Source organism: Euleptes europaea, chromosome 19 (assembly GCF_029931775.1).
Source record: "Euleptes europaea isolate rEulEur1 chromosome 19, rEulEur1.hap1, whole genome shotgun sequence".
Classification (NCBI taxonomy): domain Eukaryota; kingdom Metazoa; phylum Chordata; class Lepidosauria; order Squamata; family Sphaerodactylidae; genus Euleptes; species Euleptes europaea.
In genome coordinates, this window is record NC_079330.1 from 35,004,883 (window position 1) to 35,024,589 (window position 19,707).

At 47.1% G+C, this 19,707-nt stretch overlaps 1 protein-coding gene across 17 annotated transcripts in view; it reads right to left on the reverse strand.

Moving 5' to 3' along the window:
- Positions 1-19,707, reverse strand: part of MSI2 (musashi RNA binding protein 2) — a 565,100-nt gene that overhangs the window by 389,592 nt on the left and 155,801 nt on the right. For all 17 annotated transcript variants that reach the window (XM_056864848.1, XM_056864864.1, XM_056864857.1 and 14 more), the window contains exon 6: positions 11,201-11,293. In XM_056864848.1, coding sequence (XP_056720826.1) covers positions 11,201-11,293 — 93 coding nt within the window. The remainder of the gene's footprint in view (positions 1-11,200; positions 11,294-19,707) is intronic.

Genomic DNA, 19,707 nt, shown 5'->3' on the forward strand with positions numbered 1-19,707 from the left:
TCAAACACACATTTGTGGAGTTAAAAGGGGTCACTGCTGGCTTTGCTCGTTATTCCATTGTGTCATATATTAAAGATATTAACAGGGGAGCACCATCATATTTTCTTTGGAGCTCATATTTGGCAACCACTATACTATGCTTGCAACATAAAATTCGGGCACACCAAAGCAACATCAAGGATTTAATCCTTATTCTCTGCCCTTATCTATTTAGATTCAGAACTCTTCCCGGAGTTTCCTGGGGTTACTCACATCAACGGCTTGGCTTATTCTGGCATTCAGTTCAGCCACAAGACACTTCATCTGTGCATTGTTGGCTCTCTGGCAGGAAGTGAGCTCCCACCATTCTTCAATGCTTTGTCCCATCTTCTTGCCCCTGAAAAGGGCACTTGAGCCCCCATCTCTGCACAAAAGTGGTTGTGCTCTGCTCTCATGAACGAAGACTGCTTCATCAGTAGCTCAGAGGAAAACAAAAGTATGCTATCTATGCAGTGAAGAATGTACTGTGTTTGGACTGGGGGGAGACCTGAGTTCAAATCTCCATTCAGCTATGGTGCTGTCTGGCTTTGAGCAAGAAACACTCCTCTCAGCCTACCCTACTCTTCTGAAGATAAAACAGGATAGCTGCATGAATGCCGCTCAAGAGCTCTCTGAAAGGAGAGCAGGACAAAATTTTATTCAATACCATAATTTAAACAATGAGCCACTGCTCACCCAAGCATAAGTGTACAGCCACAAGAGAAGAAGACCTGTTGTGATTCTGCAACATTCAAGGAGGTGCTTGAATTGTGCCCCACAGATTTATAATTCAGACCTTCAACCTATCACATCAGGATACGTTAAAAAAAAGAAGTGGAAAGACTTGTCCTGCTTGAGGATTATATTGAATAAAGGGAGATGGACAGTAAATTTAAGATGTCTTTCCTTGGCAAATTACTCCGGGAATGAGAGAAATCTGAGACCTGAATGCTGAAGCCATACTTCACGTGCCCTAAGCATTAGCATATCTGATTTTTTAAGAACTATTGTATGCTGCAGATTATTGTTTTCTGGATATTTCTGGACTAAACTGGCCTACCAACACAACCATTTCCAGGTCAGAGAGATTGTAGCCTTGTTTACCCACTGAGAAGGTTGTTTCCGCTCTGAGGTAGAAGGGCATCTGGTAGCTTGGGTTTTCCCGCCCATTGCTTGGGGAGGCAGGATCAAAGTTCTACTTCCTGTCTCCCTGGCGGGAAAGCCTATAGCTTCCAGTTTTCCAATAGCATGCTGATAGAGACAGGAGTAACAACTACAATAATGAGAATAGGCAACAGGTACAAATATATAAGCTGTAGTTGACTACAGAATGGATAACTGAACTGTGTAACTAGACAACAGAAACATGTCAGAAGACAAATATAAAGCAAGGGGAGAAGCAAACCTTGCAATTTCTCCCTCTGGACTCTGAGGAACCAGTCATGGACTAACAAAGATTGTTGTATGTATAAGGAGCATCCCTTGCTACTGTGAAGAGGCCACCCAGGTGGTTTGTTGTGCTTCTTCGGGTGGGCAAGATGCCCTTCTACCTCAGAGCGGAAAGAACCCTCTCAGTGAGTAAACAAGGCTACATTCCTGCTCTGAGGGAAGGGCATCTTGTAGCTTGGGATGTCCAAGGTGGGATTTAATCATCCTCTTCCTCAATTACGTGCTGCAGAATTCTTCTGCCGAACGCAACTTTGGCTGAGGCGTAGGTGTTAATGTGGTAGTGATGCACAAAGGTTGAAATTGTGGACCAGGTGGCCGCCCTGCATATTTCTTCTACTGAAGCCTGTCTGTTAAAGGCCACTGTAGTTGCCACGCTGCGTATAGAATGAGCCGTGATGCCATCTGGAACTGGTAGTTTGCACAGTATGCTTCCACGATGCACTGCTTGACCACACGACCAAGAGAAGGGCGAGACATTTTATGTCCCTTGTTGGGAGGTGAAATGGATACAAAAAGAGAATCAGATGATCTGAATGGAGAGGTACGACTGATGTAGATCCTGAGGGCTCTATGAACACCAAAGGTAGGCCATTCCCTTTCCTTGGAGTTAGAGGGGTTAGAAGGAGGGAAGTTGAAGCTCCTGCTGTTTGTGAAAACTGTATTCACTTTGGGGATGAAAGTGGGGTCGAGGCGCAGAACAACCTTTTCTCTACGGAAGATGCAGAGTTCTTTTTGAATGGAGAGCGCCCCCAATTCTGATATTCTCCTGGCTGAGGTGACAGCAGTTAGGAAAATCACCTTCATTCTGACTTACCTGAGTGGTACTTCCCTCAGAGGTTTGAATGTAGCTTTGGTAAGGGCCTGAAGTACTACATTAAGGCGCCAAGTGGGGAATCGATGTATGGGGGGAGGGTTGGTTTGGGCAACTCCCTTGAGGAAGGCTCTGACCTGCGGATGGTTAGCCAACTGATGACTGTCTAACGTTGGGATGACCGTTGATATAGCCGACGCCTGTTTATGTAAGGTAGCTGCTCTCAGCTTCTGACAGACCCCATCTTATAGGAAGGCAAGAAGGGAAGGTCGATGAATAGAGGATCCTTTACCTTCCTCTGACACCACCTGGCAAAGGCCTTCCAAGTGTAGTCGTAGATTCTCCTCGTGGAAGGGTGTCTGGCTTCTAAGATAGTGGCTCTGATGTCGTCACTCAGACCGAGCTGGGTTAATCTGAGCTTTTCAATGTCCAAACGGTTAGTTTGAACCATTCAGGGTCAGGATGGATGATGGGTCCCTGTTGCAGCAGATTTGGCAATAGCAGAAGATGCCATGGTCTCTGAACAGACATCTCTGTCAGAGGGGCATACTAGGGTCGGCACAGCCAGTCTGGGGTGATCAGTATCACCGTTGCCCTCTCGGTTTGGATTTTCCTGATCACCCTCGGTAGTATGGGAAGTGGAGGGAAGGCGTAGAGAATTCCCTGTGATCAGGAGGCTAGGAGAGCACTGACCTGCTCTGCCTGTGGATGGTGGAACCTGGAAAATAATCTGGGGAGTAGGTGATTTGCTCCCGAAGAAAAGAGGTCCACCTTGAGGGGACATGATCTTTGTTTTACCATCCGGAAGACTTGAGGACACAGCAACCACTCTTCCTCATCTATTGAGCAATAGCTCAGCCAGTCGGCCTGTATGTTCTGAAGTCCTTGGATATGCTCAGCTTGGAGATGTAACAGATTCTTCTCTGCCCAGTGGAAGAGCTTGTCTTCCTTATGGAGGATGACTTGGACCCACCCTATTTATTGAGGTGGACCTTGGCCAAGACATTGTTGGGCCTAATAAGAATGTGTTTGGACTGAAGAATGGAAGTGTAGAAGGGTCAATCGGATCGCCCTCAATTCCAGTAGGTTGATGTGCAACCTCTGTTCTGAAGGAAACCAAAGGCCTTGGACCACTTCTTTTTCTGCACTGGCATCTGTAAAGCATCTGTAAAAATCTGAATGGGATCGGGAAGAATGAATGGCTTGCCCTTTAGTAGGTTGGGAGCGTGACTCCACCAACAAAGGCTCTTCTTCACCTGTTGATTTAAGGGAATCAACTTGTTGATCTTTTGAGTGATTTGGAGTTGATGAGGTCACAGGAGCCATTGCAGAGGTCGAGTGTGGAAACGCGCCCGGGGCACGGCTGAGATGCAGGATATCATCAGACCCTGCAGGCTTGCTAGTATAAGGAGACGGGACTGGCAAGCCTTGGCGATGCTTCTTGCAAGTTGAGATATCCTTGTAGCCTTTTCCTTTGGAAGGAAGATAGTATCTGCCACTGTGTCTATGACCACCAACTCTCACATGTCCACACAGTCATCCAGATGTTAGAAGACCACAGGTACTTCTAACATCTGGATTACTCTGGGTGGACACGTGAGAGTTGGTCTGAAGGATCGCAGATGAGAAGGTCATCCAAATAAGGGTGAATCTGTATCCCCTCTCTCCTCAGTTCCACCATCAGAGTAACTAGGACTTTGGAAAAGACTCTGGGCGCCAAGCCCAAGCTGAAGGGGAACGCCTTGGATGCTTTTCCATGTAGATGAACCTCAGGAACCTCCAATGAAGGGGGTGGATGGGGATGAGGAGGTATGCCTCTTGAAGATCAACTGATGTCATATAAGATCCATATTGTAGGGCCTCTATGATGGATAGGAGGGTATCCATCCTGAAGTGCTTGGTAGACATGTTCCTGTTGATGAATTTTAGATCTAGGATGGCCCTCCAGTCCCCATTTTTCTTGGGGACGGTTAAGAAAACTGAGTACACCCCCAAGAAGTGTTCTTCGGTAGGTACTTCTTCTACAGCCCCTATTTGTAACAGATTATCTATGGCGTCCATGGTTCTTGACTGCTTTGTCACCAAACAGGATCTTGGCGATGGGACAAATTGATCTGGAGGATTGGTTCAGCATTCTATCATATATCCCTGATTGATGATCTGGAGTACCCAGGCGTCCGGCTGGGAACCCATCCACTGTGAATTGAAGAGTTGCAGTCTTCTGCCCACAGGAGCAGGGTTGGCGTCACTGCTTTTCTGCTTTTTGGAACTTGTCCCCTTTGTCTCCTCTGAACTGATGTTGCTGGAAGGGGCGGTTGCAATGTTCCTGGCAATGAAGAGGCTGCCAATTGTTAGTCCAGGAGGAGCACCTCTGGTCTTGTCTGAAGTTAGGGAGGAGGGTGTGGGAGGAATGAAAGAACTGGGGAAATCTCGTGGATTCCTTTTTAAGGTGTCTTGGCATGGAACGTTTCTTGTCTTTGGTTTCTGCCAACATTTTGTCCAGGCTATCCCCAAATAGTTTTCCCCCTTGGAGCAGGTACGCTAGGAGGATGGACCTCGATTTGATGTCTACCTGCCAAGCCCTCAGCCGAAGGGCTCTGCGAATGGCTGCATTGGATGCCATGGACGGTGCCGAAAAAGAAAGAGCGACTTAGGACGCATCGGCAAGGAAGGAGAATGCCTTAATAATCCTTCCTAATCCATCAACAATCCTCCTATCAGCACCAGTAAGGAGCTGTGAAAGCTTTTTAGACCAGGCAATAGATGCTCTGGCAATAATGGCTTCAGTGGCAGTAGCCTGTATGGCCAGGGCTGAAGACTCATGGACCTTTCTAGATAAGAAATCCATCTTACAGTCAAGCTGATCCTTAATGGATCCCACCCCATCTTCAGACAGGATGTCCGAAGATTGCAAGGCTACCACTGGGGCATCCACTACTGGGAGGCTTAGGAGTTCCTTAGCAGAGGGGGACATTTTGTATAGTTTCTTAGTGTCTAAAGGGAACTGCCTGTTAGTAGTTGGCTTATCCCACTCCGTCCTAATAAGCCTTTCAAAATATTCCAGAAGTGTAACCTTTTTGTTTTGTGAGGAATTCCTGGGGAAATAGTCCTTGGCGCTAGTAGGCCCCACTTTTGGCCTAGGCTCTTCAGCTGGGCTCGCCTCCTCAGAGAGCTCTAGGGCAACGAGGGCCTTGGACAGGAGGTAGTCCTCTGGGCAAAAAAGCCTAGGTTGGCTGACTTTCCCCTTCCTCAGGGAGGTCCACTACCTCAGAATTATGCTCTCCTTCCTCCCTCTCACCTTTCTCTGAAGCAGAGCCAAGAGAAAGACAATAGTCAGTAAGGGCATAGTTGCAAGTGGACTTCATGGCAGCCTTTGTAGGCCAGGGCCTAGCCACTTCTGCATGGCTACAGCAGGGCTCGCTACCCAGATGAGATTGGGAGAGCTGGCCATTCCAGTTGAAGGGCCCACTAAAACAGGGTTAAAGGAGGGGGGAGCAAGGCTAGCCTGCCTCTTGGCAAGGGCTAAATCAATCAGGGCCACCACCTCCTCATAGGAAATAAGTCTCCCCTCAGCTGCTGGGCCCGCTATTGAAGGTACATTACCCTCCGATGTCTTCTGGGCCTGCTGTGAGCAGCTGGGGGTTGGCTCTTCCACTTGCTGCCGAGTGGAGGGAAGGCTGGTAGATGCAGCTGCTGAGGCACCCAAGCCACGCTTTGGGCCCTGCAGCCAATTGGCGCCCTTGTGGTTAGGCACGCTGGAGGTCTTCAGGTGCCACTTGTTTCCTCCCGCCTTTTTTGCTGCCAGCTTTTTGGCGGAGGCGAATGCATCCAGCTCCTTGCCCTCCGAGAGTCTGCCTGAGCGGCTGACGAAGGGCTCATTTGGTCCTTGTGCTCCCTGAGGGCAAAGGGTAGGGTCATAATCCCCCACGGAGAGCAAGTCGTTCTTTCGGGAGGCACTGTGAGCGGCGGCCACCATTTTAAGCAAAGCAAAGCCGGTGCTGTTTTGCAGCAGACAAGGGCAGAAAGGGACAGTTTGAGAAAAAGAAACGTGGATTTTTAAAAAAGAGAGAGAGAAGAATGACTAGACAGAAGAGAAAAGCAGAAAAAAAGTTTTCTAAAACTACTCTAAGAAGAAGGCACAGCAGAGCTCTGCTACTAGCGTGCTCTCCCCAGCAAGGCAGGAGGTAAACTGGAAGCTATAGGTTTTCCCGCCAGGGAGAGAGGAAGTAGAACCTTGATCCTGCCTCCCCAAGCAATGGGTGGGAAAACCCAAGCTACAAGAAGCCCTTCCCTCAGAGCGGGAACAGCAAGGGTCTAGCAGCCGCCAGACACCATTTTACCTTCTCACAGTCTTGCTCGCATACAGTGAAAAATAATACCGTAAACACTATAATTTAGCTGCTGCAAAAGCTGACCTCGAGCCTTTTCTAAGAAGATTTTGCACGGCCAGGGCACAAGAACAACCAAACAAACCCAGACCTGGAACCCAAGCTCCTTGGACACATCCACTGTAGAGCTGCTAAAACTCTGCATGCTCAGAATGGCATTTCTGACCCAAATAGACTTTGAAGGTAAGACAGAGCTTGGAAGCAGAAAGGAGTTAAACATTTCACAATGCCAGGCTGCATCTTGACGCAAAACTAGAAGGACATGGGAAACAGGGTGGCCGAGGTATAAAGGGCCGATTGTAGCAGCCCACTGGATTGGAAATGACTCCTAAGCCTAATGAAACAAAACTTTGGCAGTAAAACAGAATGAAAGGAATGAGACAATAAAAAGGATGGGAACAAAAGGGAGCAGAGTTGTTTCAGCTTAGCAAAATAAGCTCACTTTGTTGTTGGGAAAAGCCAAAGCCGATTAGGATAAAACCAGTGACTAAGCATAAGTCTTCCCAACTAATTACATAGCTCACCATATAAAGTATAAATTGCAAGTCTCAAAATAAAGACTGAGTTACTTTCACAGGAGTTCTGGAAAGCAAGTGGGACCTACTAAGGGGAGGGAGGAATAATCAATCCCTTTTATTAGCAGCAGCTTACAGCTTTAAAAGGCTGTTCGTATCATGGGAGAATCACGTTAACTGTGAGCTATTTGAAAATTTAAATCACATTTTAAGAGTCTGGAGGCCTTTAAATAGATTCATATTCTCTCCATTGCTCAACTATGAACATATTCAAAATTTAAGTACTTCTGTATATTCTGGTTGTTGCACAAAGCAGGGGGTGGGGGTTAGGATGTTGGGATCGAGACTGGAATTCCCTAAATCAACCCCTGACCTTCCCATAGATTCTCTGCATGATCCTAGACACACAGCTGTTTAGCTGAAGCTGCTACTCTCAAATCACTTGAGTAATCCTATGAAAGTCCACAACATTACTCCTGACAATTTGATCAATGTGGATTGTTAAGTGCATTTCAATTTCAGCTCACTTTCATTAGGGAGAAAGAGAAAGGCCTCAACAGCGAAACTGACATGCATTAAAAGGTCATATTGATAAGGATTTTAAGGCAAAGTTCTTAGGTTCCACGGAAGTGAAAAGAGCGTGTTTGGAGAGGGAGGAGCCTCTCAGGTTGTCCTGCCAGTCACGGTTAAGCCATTTTCAGTGAGATGCCTTTAAATGAGCAAGAGATTATACCCAAAGTAGGATCCTACCTGTCAACAGATATACCCTGTGTAGATTGAAGGAGCATTTTTCTAACCTTCTATTGCACCACTGAGTACTGAGGACATTCGTTGTCCTATGATGAAGGAAAAGTCCTGGGACCAGCTCCAAATAGCAGAAAACTTGCAAAAACAGTAAGCAACAGCCAGTTTTCACAGTACACAGCATTGAAAACTGAGGTTTAGTGATGGGATGTATTCAGTTTTATAATCACAATAAAAACAAAAGCATTTTTCTTAAACAAAAAAGGAGGGTAAAGTTTTCAAAAAAAGAGGCCTTGAAGAAATGCCCCCCTTCAAGGAAACAAAATCCAAAGAGGCCCCAAGCCCCCCTCAATCACTTGGATGATCTCAGCCTGGTTGCCTATATTTTCAGCCTCAGCATGAAGCCACCAGATGGCAAAACAAAAACGATTCCTCAAGGGTGCACACAAGCAACATGGAAACATGCATGCGGCAAAACTGTTATTAACTTCAAAACTAGACGGAGGAGTTTGGCAGATCTGACAATAACCAAGGAAGAAACATTCAAACGCTGACATAATCCTTTAATAAAGGACTCAGCAGGCCGTAAACATCATCCTGCTGGAATCGAAGATTATCATTGAAAAATCAAATGAATCGTTTTGCAAAACAACTATCAGTTGGGCACAATGACTATGTAGAGGTTTCTCCCACCACAAAGGAAGGTGTACGTAAACAAGGCTTTCAGCTGCTACCCTACAAAACAAAGGATGCCACTGATGGCCAGCTTCTCTTGACAGACTCCATGGAAAAGGCTGCTGAGAGCGGCACAGACTGGAAGACGGCTGGCTGGAGCCCTTCCAGCGTAACTTGCATACAATCTACCCACGGTGAAGAACTTGCAGGACATTAAAAACAGCTGCAATCACCTCCTTTCGCATGGGCTTCTGCACTGACACCAGAGCCAGCACCCCAAAGAGCTCCGTATTGCAAGGGGAAGATCCCAGCGGCGCCCCATTTCTCACGCAAGGAGGAGTGCCAGCATCCCTGCAACTAACAAAAGCAAGATGTTTATCGGTTTATTTATAGCCCGCCTTTCTCACTGAGACTCATAGATTGCTTCTGGTCAGGCAGATTACACCCTGTGGCTTAGACCCATCTACATCTTGCTCTGCCATTACCAGGAGCACCCAAGCTTTGCAGTCTGAGGCAGCTCTCTCACCATGCCTTGAGATGAGAAGATGTTTTGTAACATTCAGCCTGAAGGAGAGTTCTGGAGAACCTGAAAGTTTGCGCACTGCAGTTGGTCCTAATGAAAGGCACTGTGTGGATTGCGCCTTGGGATAAGGCCATCTCAGATGGAAACAACAACCTCCTGTAGACATACCTGCCCCCTCCCTTCAAAAAGATGTAAAAAAATCGATCAGCACTGGAGATACTTTTGTATATTTCTATCCCCAGCTATTGCGCACAAAGCAGAGAGCGAAGAAGAGCGTTACCTAGATGGACTTATCGATAGCTGGGAGGTCTGCTTGAATAATATCAGCAGAATGCGAGAAATGTTTTATTTCTCTGAAGATGAGATTATCGGTTGAGGTCAGCGGAATGATAGGTTTCTCAGATGTGGCCTATACAGACATGTATTGACGTTTATCATCACAAAGGGAGGGGGGAATCTTTTGAAACAAAAGCGACAAAAAGAAACTCGACTGCAAGCACGTCCCCATAGAAGGGAAGAAAGAGTAACATTGCAGCTGCAAGCTGTGGACAGGGCAATCCAGTTAAGGAAGCAGGACTGGCTCAGGGAAGGGATGGAGAGCCACAAGGCTGCCATGGGTCAGGTGGGGCCCTCTCTTTGGCGGTCTGTGTGCAAGCTTGCGGGTCAGGGAGGGGAACCAGCACTGCACGGGACACACACAAGGCAGAAGAACCTGTTGCAAGGAACACCAGCAGCTCTGTCACCGGTTTTCTCCCTTAGCAAAAAACATACTAGTAAAATCAATTTAAAAGAAAACCTTTCCAACATCAGCACTTCCCTATAGCTGATACCCTTCACCGATGGGGGCAAGAAATGTATACAGTGATGATTCAGGGTCAGATCACCTGCACTTTACAGAGCTCAAGGGGGAAGAACTCGACACAGGTGGCGGCTCCATTCTTGTAACATGGCGAGCCGCTCAAAAATGACTGCATGCTTTGAATGTAGTTCTTACAATGCACCCTCGAAGTCTGTGGAAGAAGAAACCAAACTTGCTCCATTGCAAAGAGTTTGTGTAACCCTTTCTTAATTCATGGGCCCATGTTCAGGCTAACAGATCAACCTGCCTTATACCAAGCAAGGGTCCATTTATTTCAGTGCTGTCTACTCTGACTGGCAACGGCTCTTCAGACACAGAAAGTCTTACTCCGTCCTCCTACCTAAGATTCTTCAGCTGGAGACACCAGAGAATCCGCTTGGAACCTCCTTCCCGCAAACTGTTCTACCATTGAACTAAAGTGCTTGTATTCTGGTTCTCCTTTCCTCCTGCCTTAGATATGGATCCCATCATGGTCTTCTCTAATGTGCTTGCCGTGACATCTACATTCAAGAGACCCTCACTGAACCTTTTAACACAAAAGTTGATACTCTGGTGGTGCTTTCACACACTCTGAATAAATGCTCTTTCAATCCACTTTCAATGCACTTTTCAACTGGACTTTACTGTGTGAAATGGAAAAATCCAGTGGCAAATGATTGCTATAGTGCATTGAAAATGGAATGAAAGTGCTTCATTCAGCATGTGGGAAAGCACCCTAAATGCTGAGCATATACTGACGGATGAATCCCACAACTCACATCTCAGCATGCACAATCCATTCTCTCTTCCACATACTTACTTTACCACTACAAACATTATCATCCACCTCTTGCACCAGACATGCTAAGAATGCACCAATGTGCCAGAAAAGGTAACCCTACATTGTTAAACAACAAGCCCATTTGATAAAAATAACCTTAAAATGCTGTTGTTATGCCAATAAAGGTTTAGGTAGGTAGGTAGGTAGGTAGGTAGGTAGGTATGATATTTGTTGATTCTGGACCTGGTCATACAGAATTATTCATCATTATCTCTGGCCACACAGAAGGGGAGACAAACTTGTAAAGATCACAGACAGTGGGGGTGCACAGAGCTAAATCTGGAATGGTTGCCTTGGGTGATGGAGCGATCCAGCTGTTGCACTGGTGTGTCTTGGGAGACTCCTGAAAAGCCATAAAGAATGCAGAATATGTCACATTGACTCACACTGGAACTCACCTTGCCAAACTGCTCAAAGTATTGCTTTACATCTTCCACTACTGTATTAGCAGATAATCCACCTACAAATATTTTCTTTGTTCTCGTGACCATCTGTAAGAAATCACAAAACAAAAAGAGCATTACCCCAGACTGTTCAAAACAATGCCTGTCAAAGATCTGGTTTTCAGATGCTACCCTCTAAATCCAGTTAACGAAAATCTCTCCCTTCATGAAAGGAATGCACACTGAAGTCAATTACATTAGCGCTGTTTGGTTAAGAGATCTTTGATGGCCGGGTTTAGGCATTCCCCAACCCCACTGCCCCCCTGGGTATTTTCTTTTCATAAGCATTTTCATTTGGGGGGAAGGATTCCCCCACTCCCTCGCCTTTCTGATCCCCGTATAAAACCGAAAATAAGTAGCAGCAAAGCAGCAAACATTTCCTGCAGCCCAACAGCAGCTTCAAAACAAGTCTCCAACCATGGATGTCGCCAACAATTCTCAGAATTAAAAAAAACAAAACATTCAGCATATTTGCGTCCCACCAAAGCGTTCAAGGTGGCGGAAACAAGGCAGCCTTTCCCACACATGTGCTACCCAGAACACCGTTTAAATGTTTAAACGAAAGGCAAACTTCCCTCCAAGAGAGACACGGGGGCTCCAACCCCCCTCCCAGAATAAGGGGCAGGCCTTGCCTTACATCTCAGGCAGGGCTCCTGTGAATGTTGCCACCCCCCCTCCCCACTGGCACAGCCTGGTTCAGGCTGGGCTTTCTCGGGTGCTTTTGGCACTCCCCAGTATCTGTGACTGGCCGCATCCTTATTCCCTTCAGCGAGAATATGCTCGCAGATGGACGGGGAGGGGGGAGGACAATCATTGCTACTCTCCCTCTGCCATGGAAGCTCGCTGGGTGACCTTGGCCCAGTCACACACTCTCAGCCTAGCCCACCTCACAGGGTTGCTGTTGTGAGGATAAAATGGGGGAGAAGAGAATTATGTAAACCACCTTTGGGTCCCTGTGGGGAGAAAGGTGAGGTATAAATGAAGTAGATAAATTCATCGATATGCAAGGCCTCTGTGCCCACAGGGCCACAGAAAAGAGCTTGTATCCGACATTGTATGCCCAATAACAATGGGTGACACCCCCGTACTGATTAAAAACACACACACACATTCACAAAGAGGACACTCAAGTTTGCACAAAAATATTTAAAACATTTTTTTTGAGGTTTACTTCTAACAGCATGGTGGTAATTAGAAAACAAGGAAAGCAGGGTGAAGAGCCTCTCTCCCTTAGCTGCCAGTCTTCTGCTTGCACAGAGTTGATTTTTTAAAAGTCTGAGCACACTCAAAATGACACCTGCCTCTACGGTTGCCAGGTCCCTCTTCGCTATCGGCGGGAGATTTGTGGGGCGGAGCCTGAGGAGGGCGGGGTTTGGGAGGGGAGGGACTTAAATGCCATAGATCCCAATGGCCAGAGTGGCCATTTTCTCCAGGTGAACTGATCTCTGTCAGCTGGAGAGCAGTTGTAATAGAAGGAGATCTTCTGCTATTACCTGGAGGTTGGCAACCCTACCTGCCTCCTACTGTAAAGTGGTACAGTCAACTCCACCCTACTGGACAAGTGGTAGAGTCAGCTCTACCCCCTGCATCCTTCTGCGTGTCCAAATTAGGCCAAAATAGAGGGGAGGGCAGTTGCTAAAGGGCGCTCAAACTCTCATCTTCAGTTCCTGCAACGGCAACAGCCGATCTATGGCCCCAGTTTAGAGGACAAAGATTCTGAAACCTTCTGGAGACGAAAAGTGATCATTTGTAAGTTTCATAAATAAAATCCAAACTGAGGAAGCGCCCCCAGAAGGTGGCCCTGCTGCACGGTCCTGGCCTGCCTTGCAGAGAGACTTTGTTGGCAGATCTTGGAAGTGACAACGCAGTGAGACCGTCCAGGAGCAGACACTGCGGTTTTATAAATCGTTAGCAGTGTTCTAAAGTAAAGAGGTGAATTTCCTCCTCTTGATTTTCAAGCCTTGAGGAACTACAATGTAATTACATCATTGAACTTCTTCTCCCGTGTACCCCCTCCTCCCCCCTGTTATATTTTTCAAAAAGAAAGTCCTATATGGCTGAGAGGAAAAAGCAGTGAAAAAAATTCACTCCAACCACATCAACGTGGTAGTAAAAACTTAACAGGTGCCAGAAACAACACCAAGCTCCTTTTGGCAACAGCAGCAAATGTGTTGTGACTTGCACCGCAGGCAGCCAAGCCTTCCGTTACCCCGAGGATCAATTAAAAACTCATTTCAGCGAGAGCGTCTTGCGTGGGGCTTCGGCAGCTCTGGGTGGGAGGGCATTCAAGAGGAGAAGCAGCAGCAGCAGTGAGGGGGGAAATGGCTCTTTGGTGGCAAAATGCTTCCGTCGGAAACCATTAGCACAAATCTGTACCTAGAGCAGGGACTGGCAAGCGTTCGGCACCCATTTTCAAAGGGTCAGAAACACAGAGAAACCGAGCCGTGGGGAGGGGGGCTGTGCCAGCATCTTCAGCAGTGCACAGGAGACCCTGCTGCCCCCGCCTTGCAGAAAGGACTCAAGGCGAGCCCCCCTTTCACTCTCTGCATGGAGGGAACGGGAAAGAACAGGCCCTGCCATGCCCACAGGCTCACTACACTTATGAGGTTCTGGTGGGGCAGCACTCCAGGAGAAGAACGTTCAGCACGTTCCCCTCACTTGAGAACTTCTAATTCCACCTTGCAGTGGGTCTCTGGGGCCACCTCCCTGGCATGGTCTATACACGCCGCTAGAAGAGGCAGGAACTAGGTGATACAAACCCTGAACTAGTGGGTTGCCCTGTAGTATTGAACACATGAACCTGCCTTATACTGAATCAGACTCTGGGTCCATCAAAGTTAGTATTGTCTACTCAGTCTAGCAGCGGCTCTCCAGGGTCTCAAGTAGAGATCTTTCACATTACCTACTTGCATAGTCCCTTTATCTGGAGATGCCAGGGATTGAACCTGGGACCTTCTGCATGCCAAGCAGATGCTCTACCACTGAGCCACGGCCCATCCACTCATTCTGTATTGCAGAATGCCAGAGGGAGAGCCACATTCTATAATGCTGCACTATGTAAAAGAACAACACCAGTGCAGTAGCAAGCTGGGTGACAGCCTTTCCCCCCTGATAAGCTGGTTTTTCCCTTACAGGAAGGTTTTTTGTAACATATCTTCCTAGATAGCATTCCAAAATGACACCCCACAGCTGCAGCATGAGTCTGCTAATTCTCTATTTCTCCTCTGCTGCACATACAGATCAGGCCTGAGTCCCTTTTAGTTCAGAGTTTGAACACAGGACCTTCTGCATGCAAAGCAGGAGTTCGGCCCTTGGAGCAACACAGCCTCTCCTCTCAATGGCAACTCAACTGTGTTTGCAGGAAACTCTGCTCCAAAGTCCCCATACACGAAACGTCACCTGTCTGTTACTTATCCTGGGATGAAAAGGAAAAGGTGAGCCGTGGGATCGTGGCCATGCCAGAGTGTTGAAACACAGACAACAGATTGTAAGATGTATGAGAAAGGAACTGGTGCTCAGAGCAGACACAGCCACATTTCTTTTGCTCCACAGTGCTTTTGGTTTAAAAAACAAAACATCACCTTAAACTTGCTGGGGGAGAAACTATCCTCTGCCTTTGTATTTAAAAAACCTACAGACACAAAGAGAAGGGTTGATTTGCCTGCCTAAGGAGCCCAAAGATTTCATCTGTTTATCTTGAAAATACTTCAGTATTAGAGAACCTATTTACCATAATATCAGGAATTAATCTGTATAAAATCGAAGGATAGCTGCCTCTTAAAATTGACTTCATGCCATACAACAAATTGCAGAGAAATTATCACACTGATAGAGCCTAGCAAACTTGTGAGCCAAGCTTCAAGGCAAGCTGTAATCTGGTACTATGAACACCTGTGGGGGGCTCGGGTGGGGTGGGGGGACTTCACTATATTCAGATATGTATGCCTGAGTTAAAAATATATACACACACATCAAACATGTAGTGTGTGTGCATGTTTCCAATACATTCCATTTTAGTCACCCTTGCAAGTAAGTCTGCAGAAGTTACCAGCCAGTATGGTGTAGTTGTTAAGAGAGGTGGACTCTAACCTGGTGAACCGGGTTCAATTCCCCACTCCTTCACATTCAGCCTGCTGGGTGACCTTGGGCTAGTCACAGTTCACTCTGAACTCTCTCAGCCCTGCCTACCTCACAAGGTGTTTGTTGTGGGGAGAGGAAGGAGATTGTAAGCCGGTTTGATTCTCCTTATAAGGTAGAGAAAATCAGCATATAAAAACCGACCTTCTTCAAAGTGAATTGGCTCACCTTCTCTAATATATGTTTGGTACCTTAGTAAAAAAGAGAAACATAACCGCATTGGGAGACTTTCCTCTGCCTAGTCATCAAGGCAGCTCAGAGCCCCCCCCCAACATGAATTTGAAAGGGGAACAGACAAAAAAACACTCTTTTCCAAACTGCCAAGGCACACATGCTCATTTTCCACTGTGATATGCATTCCTGAGCACAAAAGAGGGGGAAAGGAACAGCGCAGTGCCCGCCAGCACTCAAGGACGGTTCTGACCCAGGTCAATAAAAGCTGAGAGCCTCATGCAAGGGAAGCAGAAAGAACAACAATCATAAACTGTGCCTCAAACACCATTAAAAAAAAAAGATACAGGAGTGAAGTGGCTCCTAAAAGACTAACAAGATTTTATTCCAACATAAGCTTTTGTGGACTCAAGCCCAATTTGTCAGGCATAGAGCCTCATACATAAAAGATAGAAGATTGATTACACAGCAAACCTTTTCATTTCAGCACCATATGGAAAGCCCCAAATCATGTTCTCCTCCAGCACAACAGCAACATCCTCCCAAACTGAGTGACAGAAAAAGAGATCCCGTTACCTGGAAGAATGCCTCCTCTACGTTCCAGGGAGGTACAAAAGGAAGGCCTAGATACCAACCAATTTCACCAACAATGTTGGAAATCGCAGCAGTTGGTATAAACTATTGGCTGAAATCTCCTTCCATGCTAGAAGAACAGTGAAACAACTTCCCTGCTTACATAACGTAACAACATAAGTGCAGCCATGTTGGAACAGACCAGTGGTCTACCTCCATGTAGGGACCCTGGACTTTTTGGTGGTCTCCCATCCAAGTCCTAACTAGGGCCGACCCTGCTTAGATTCCAAGATCTGATGAGATCAGGCTCATTGTTCTGCAACTGTTAAAGTTCTCAAACACAGGTGCTTGCTCTGTAAATCTAACACACAGTGGTGGATCACTGGATTCTAATTAATACTAAATGTGTGTCGTCAAGTTGCAACCAACTCATGGTGACCCCAGGGTCATGGGGTTTGCAAGGCAAGAGGCATTCAGAGGTGATTTGCCACTGCCTGCCTCCATGTAGCAACTCTGGACTTCCTCAGTATTCTCCCATCCAAGTCCTAACCAGGGCCAATCCTACTTAGCTTCCAAGGTCTGATGAGCTGGGGCTAGTCAGGGCTATTCATGCTGCTCACTGGATTCTAAAGGTAAAGGTCCCCTGTGCAAGCACCGGGTCATTCCTGACCCATGGGGTGACGTCACATCCCGACGTTTCCAAGGCAGACTTTGTTTGCGGAGTGGTTTGCCAGTGCCTTCCCCAGATCTTCCCTTTACCCCCAGCAAGCTGGGTACTCATTTCACCGACCTCGGAAGGATGGAAGGCTGAGTCAACCTTGAGCCGGCTACCTGAAACCAACTTTCGTTGGGATCGAACTCAGGTCGTGAGCAGAGCTTTTGACTGCAGTACTGCAGCTTAACATTCTGCGCCACGGGGCTCTTCACTGGATTCTAGTAAATCAAAAAGAAATTAGACCACCAAAAAATTAAGTCAGATCCCCCCATTCCTCTCAGAGTTGGCTGCCCCCTGCCCCTCTTGCTGGGCAATCAGGAAATCCTATCCAACTCAGGCTAGATGCCTACTCACTGCTCTGTATTCACTATTCTACTCATTGTTTCTATACAGCCATCTGTGGACGGTGCTTGACACTACATGAGTCCCCAACACTCTTGTACTGGGGGGGAAAGGCAAATAAAACAGCCCACCGAAAACCAACTTCTATACAGAGCTCCAGAATCAACAAATGGCTAATATTAGCTGGGGGAAAGAGAACTTCTCCAAAGATGAGCAGAGAGCTTTTCAAAATCCACCTTTCACAGTCAGCCTTTTTACAAGTCAGCCTTTTTTATTTCCTGCATTGTGCAGGGGGTTGGACTAGATGACCCTGGTGTTCCCTTCCAACTCTATGATTCTATGAGGCCCACGGCTCAGGAACGGAGCCTCTGCTAGGCATCTCCAGTTCGAAGGGAAAGCCTGAGGCTCTGGGGAGCTGCTGCCAGTCAGAGTAGACACCACTGACCTAGATAGACCAAGGGTCTGAGCAGGGCCAGCCTGAGGGTGAGCCCCCCCACCAGCTGTGCCTTGAGCTGCCAGTCCAGTAGGTGCATACATGCCTGAGTTGCCAGCTGGCCAGCCGGCCCAGCAGGCACATGCCAAATCACCAGGCATACAGCCATCAGTCACATGCATGTTTGGAGCCACTGGCCAGCCACGCAGCCTGGGCAGTGGTGCTGGCGCCAGGGGCCTCGTAAGGCTGCCTGCTTTTTATGCCCCTGGTTCTCCCACCCTCTGCTCTAATAGGCAGGCTGCCCCAGAGTTTGGCTCTGCCTAAGATAGCTTCATGTCTATACCTGGATGCAGTTGCCCAGGCTGCTACCAGACAACATACACCTCCAGAAATTTTGTGCCCTGAGACCCTCTTGCAAACCAAAGGCAGACCCTCATCCTTCCCTAACCCTCAACATGACTTGAGAATAAGAGTAGACCGCACCTATGTGAGACAGGATCACATACTAGCATGTTGCCATATACATACATAGTAAGATGTATTTTAAAAAAAAAACTTTTAAAGATCCTCACTGTGCTTGGATCATCCACAAAATCCCCTGAAGAACCTCAGGCTGAGTATGGAACAAATTAAACACCAGTCCAATTTCAAATGCTATTGAGAGTTGGCTGAGGCGGAGGCTTCCTCCCCAACTCACAGCCGCACCATCTTTCAGCAACTTAATTCGCTCTTTTAAAAAATAAAATCACCCTAAAACCGAGCAACATTAAAATTCAATTATTCCTCTCGGCTGCAATCTACGGCTCTACAATTGAAGCACAAGCATATATTTTGCTGTAGAAAATTGTCATTTACAAATAAGAACTGGCTGCAGCGGCCTTATAACAAAAGCATTGGCAGGCCGTCAGGGGGATTTTGCGCGCCACCACTGGATTTGAGAAGGGGGCCGAGCATTTTGTGTCATAAGGAGAAGGGAAATGGAGGGAGGGACACAATTATTCTACATTTTTAAAAACTTAGAATGATCAATTTGATTTATGATGTCCTGAGGGGTGGGGGAAGGGAGCCAAAGGTACTTCCTGTTGGAAACCAAGATAAAAAGGACAAGATTTTTTGGCTTTGGTCAAAGCAATATTGGTAATGACAACAATTTAATGCTCAGCGATGCAGTGCAAGCAGATATGGGAGCCAGTGTGGTGTAGTGGTTAAGAGTGGTGGTTTGAAGCAGTGGGCTCTGATCTGGAGAACCAGGTTTGATTCCCCACCCCTCCACATGAGCGGCGAAGGCTAATCTGGTGAACTGGGTTGGTTTCCCCGCTCCTACACATGAAGCCAGCTGGGTGACCTTGGGCAAGTTACAGCTCTGTTAGAGCTCTCTCAGTCCCACCTACCTCACAGGGTGTCTGTTGTGGGGAGGGGAAGGAAAGGTGATTGTAAGCCAGTTTGAGTCTCCCTTAAGTGGGAGAGAAAGTCAGCATATAAAAACCAACTCTTCTACTTCTTCTATGCTCAGAACTTTGCTGGGAACACCACTGTCAGCTGAACTCACCAGGATCCAGCTGGAGTTGAGCCCCCTTGGTAGGACACCTCACTGTGGCTGTTCAACGTCTGACTCAAACATCACACCGAGCAGCTCCATGTCTGTGCAGTGGCCACTTACGACACAGGCTCATAGCTGTATTGTGCCTTGTCAGTTATGTTTCACTGGCTCTGCGTTGCAGCTTATGGTCACTTTCGCACCTTCCTAGTCAGCAACCTCTCCCAAGGTTGTGCTTGGACCTATTTTTCAAGCACTGACCAATCAGAGTTTGCGTCCTCTTTGCCCCTACCTAGTAGGATGCATCGTTTAAAAGACCTACATTGAATGTGTGTGTGTGTGTGTGTGTAAAGTGCCATCAAGTCGTAGCGAGTTGGGGGAGGGGGGGTCAAGGCCAGTAATTAAGCAGAGGGGGTTTGCCACTGCTTTCCTCTGCAGAGTTTTCCTTGGAGGACTCCCTTCTAAGTACTGTTCCTGCTTAGCTTCCAAGATCTGACAAGACCAGACTATTCTGTACCATCCCACATCTCACCTACTAGTGGATACACTGCATT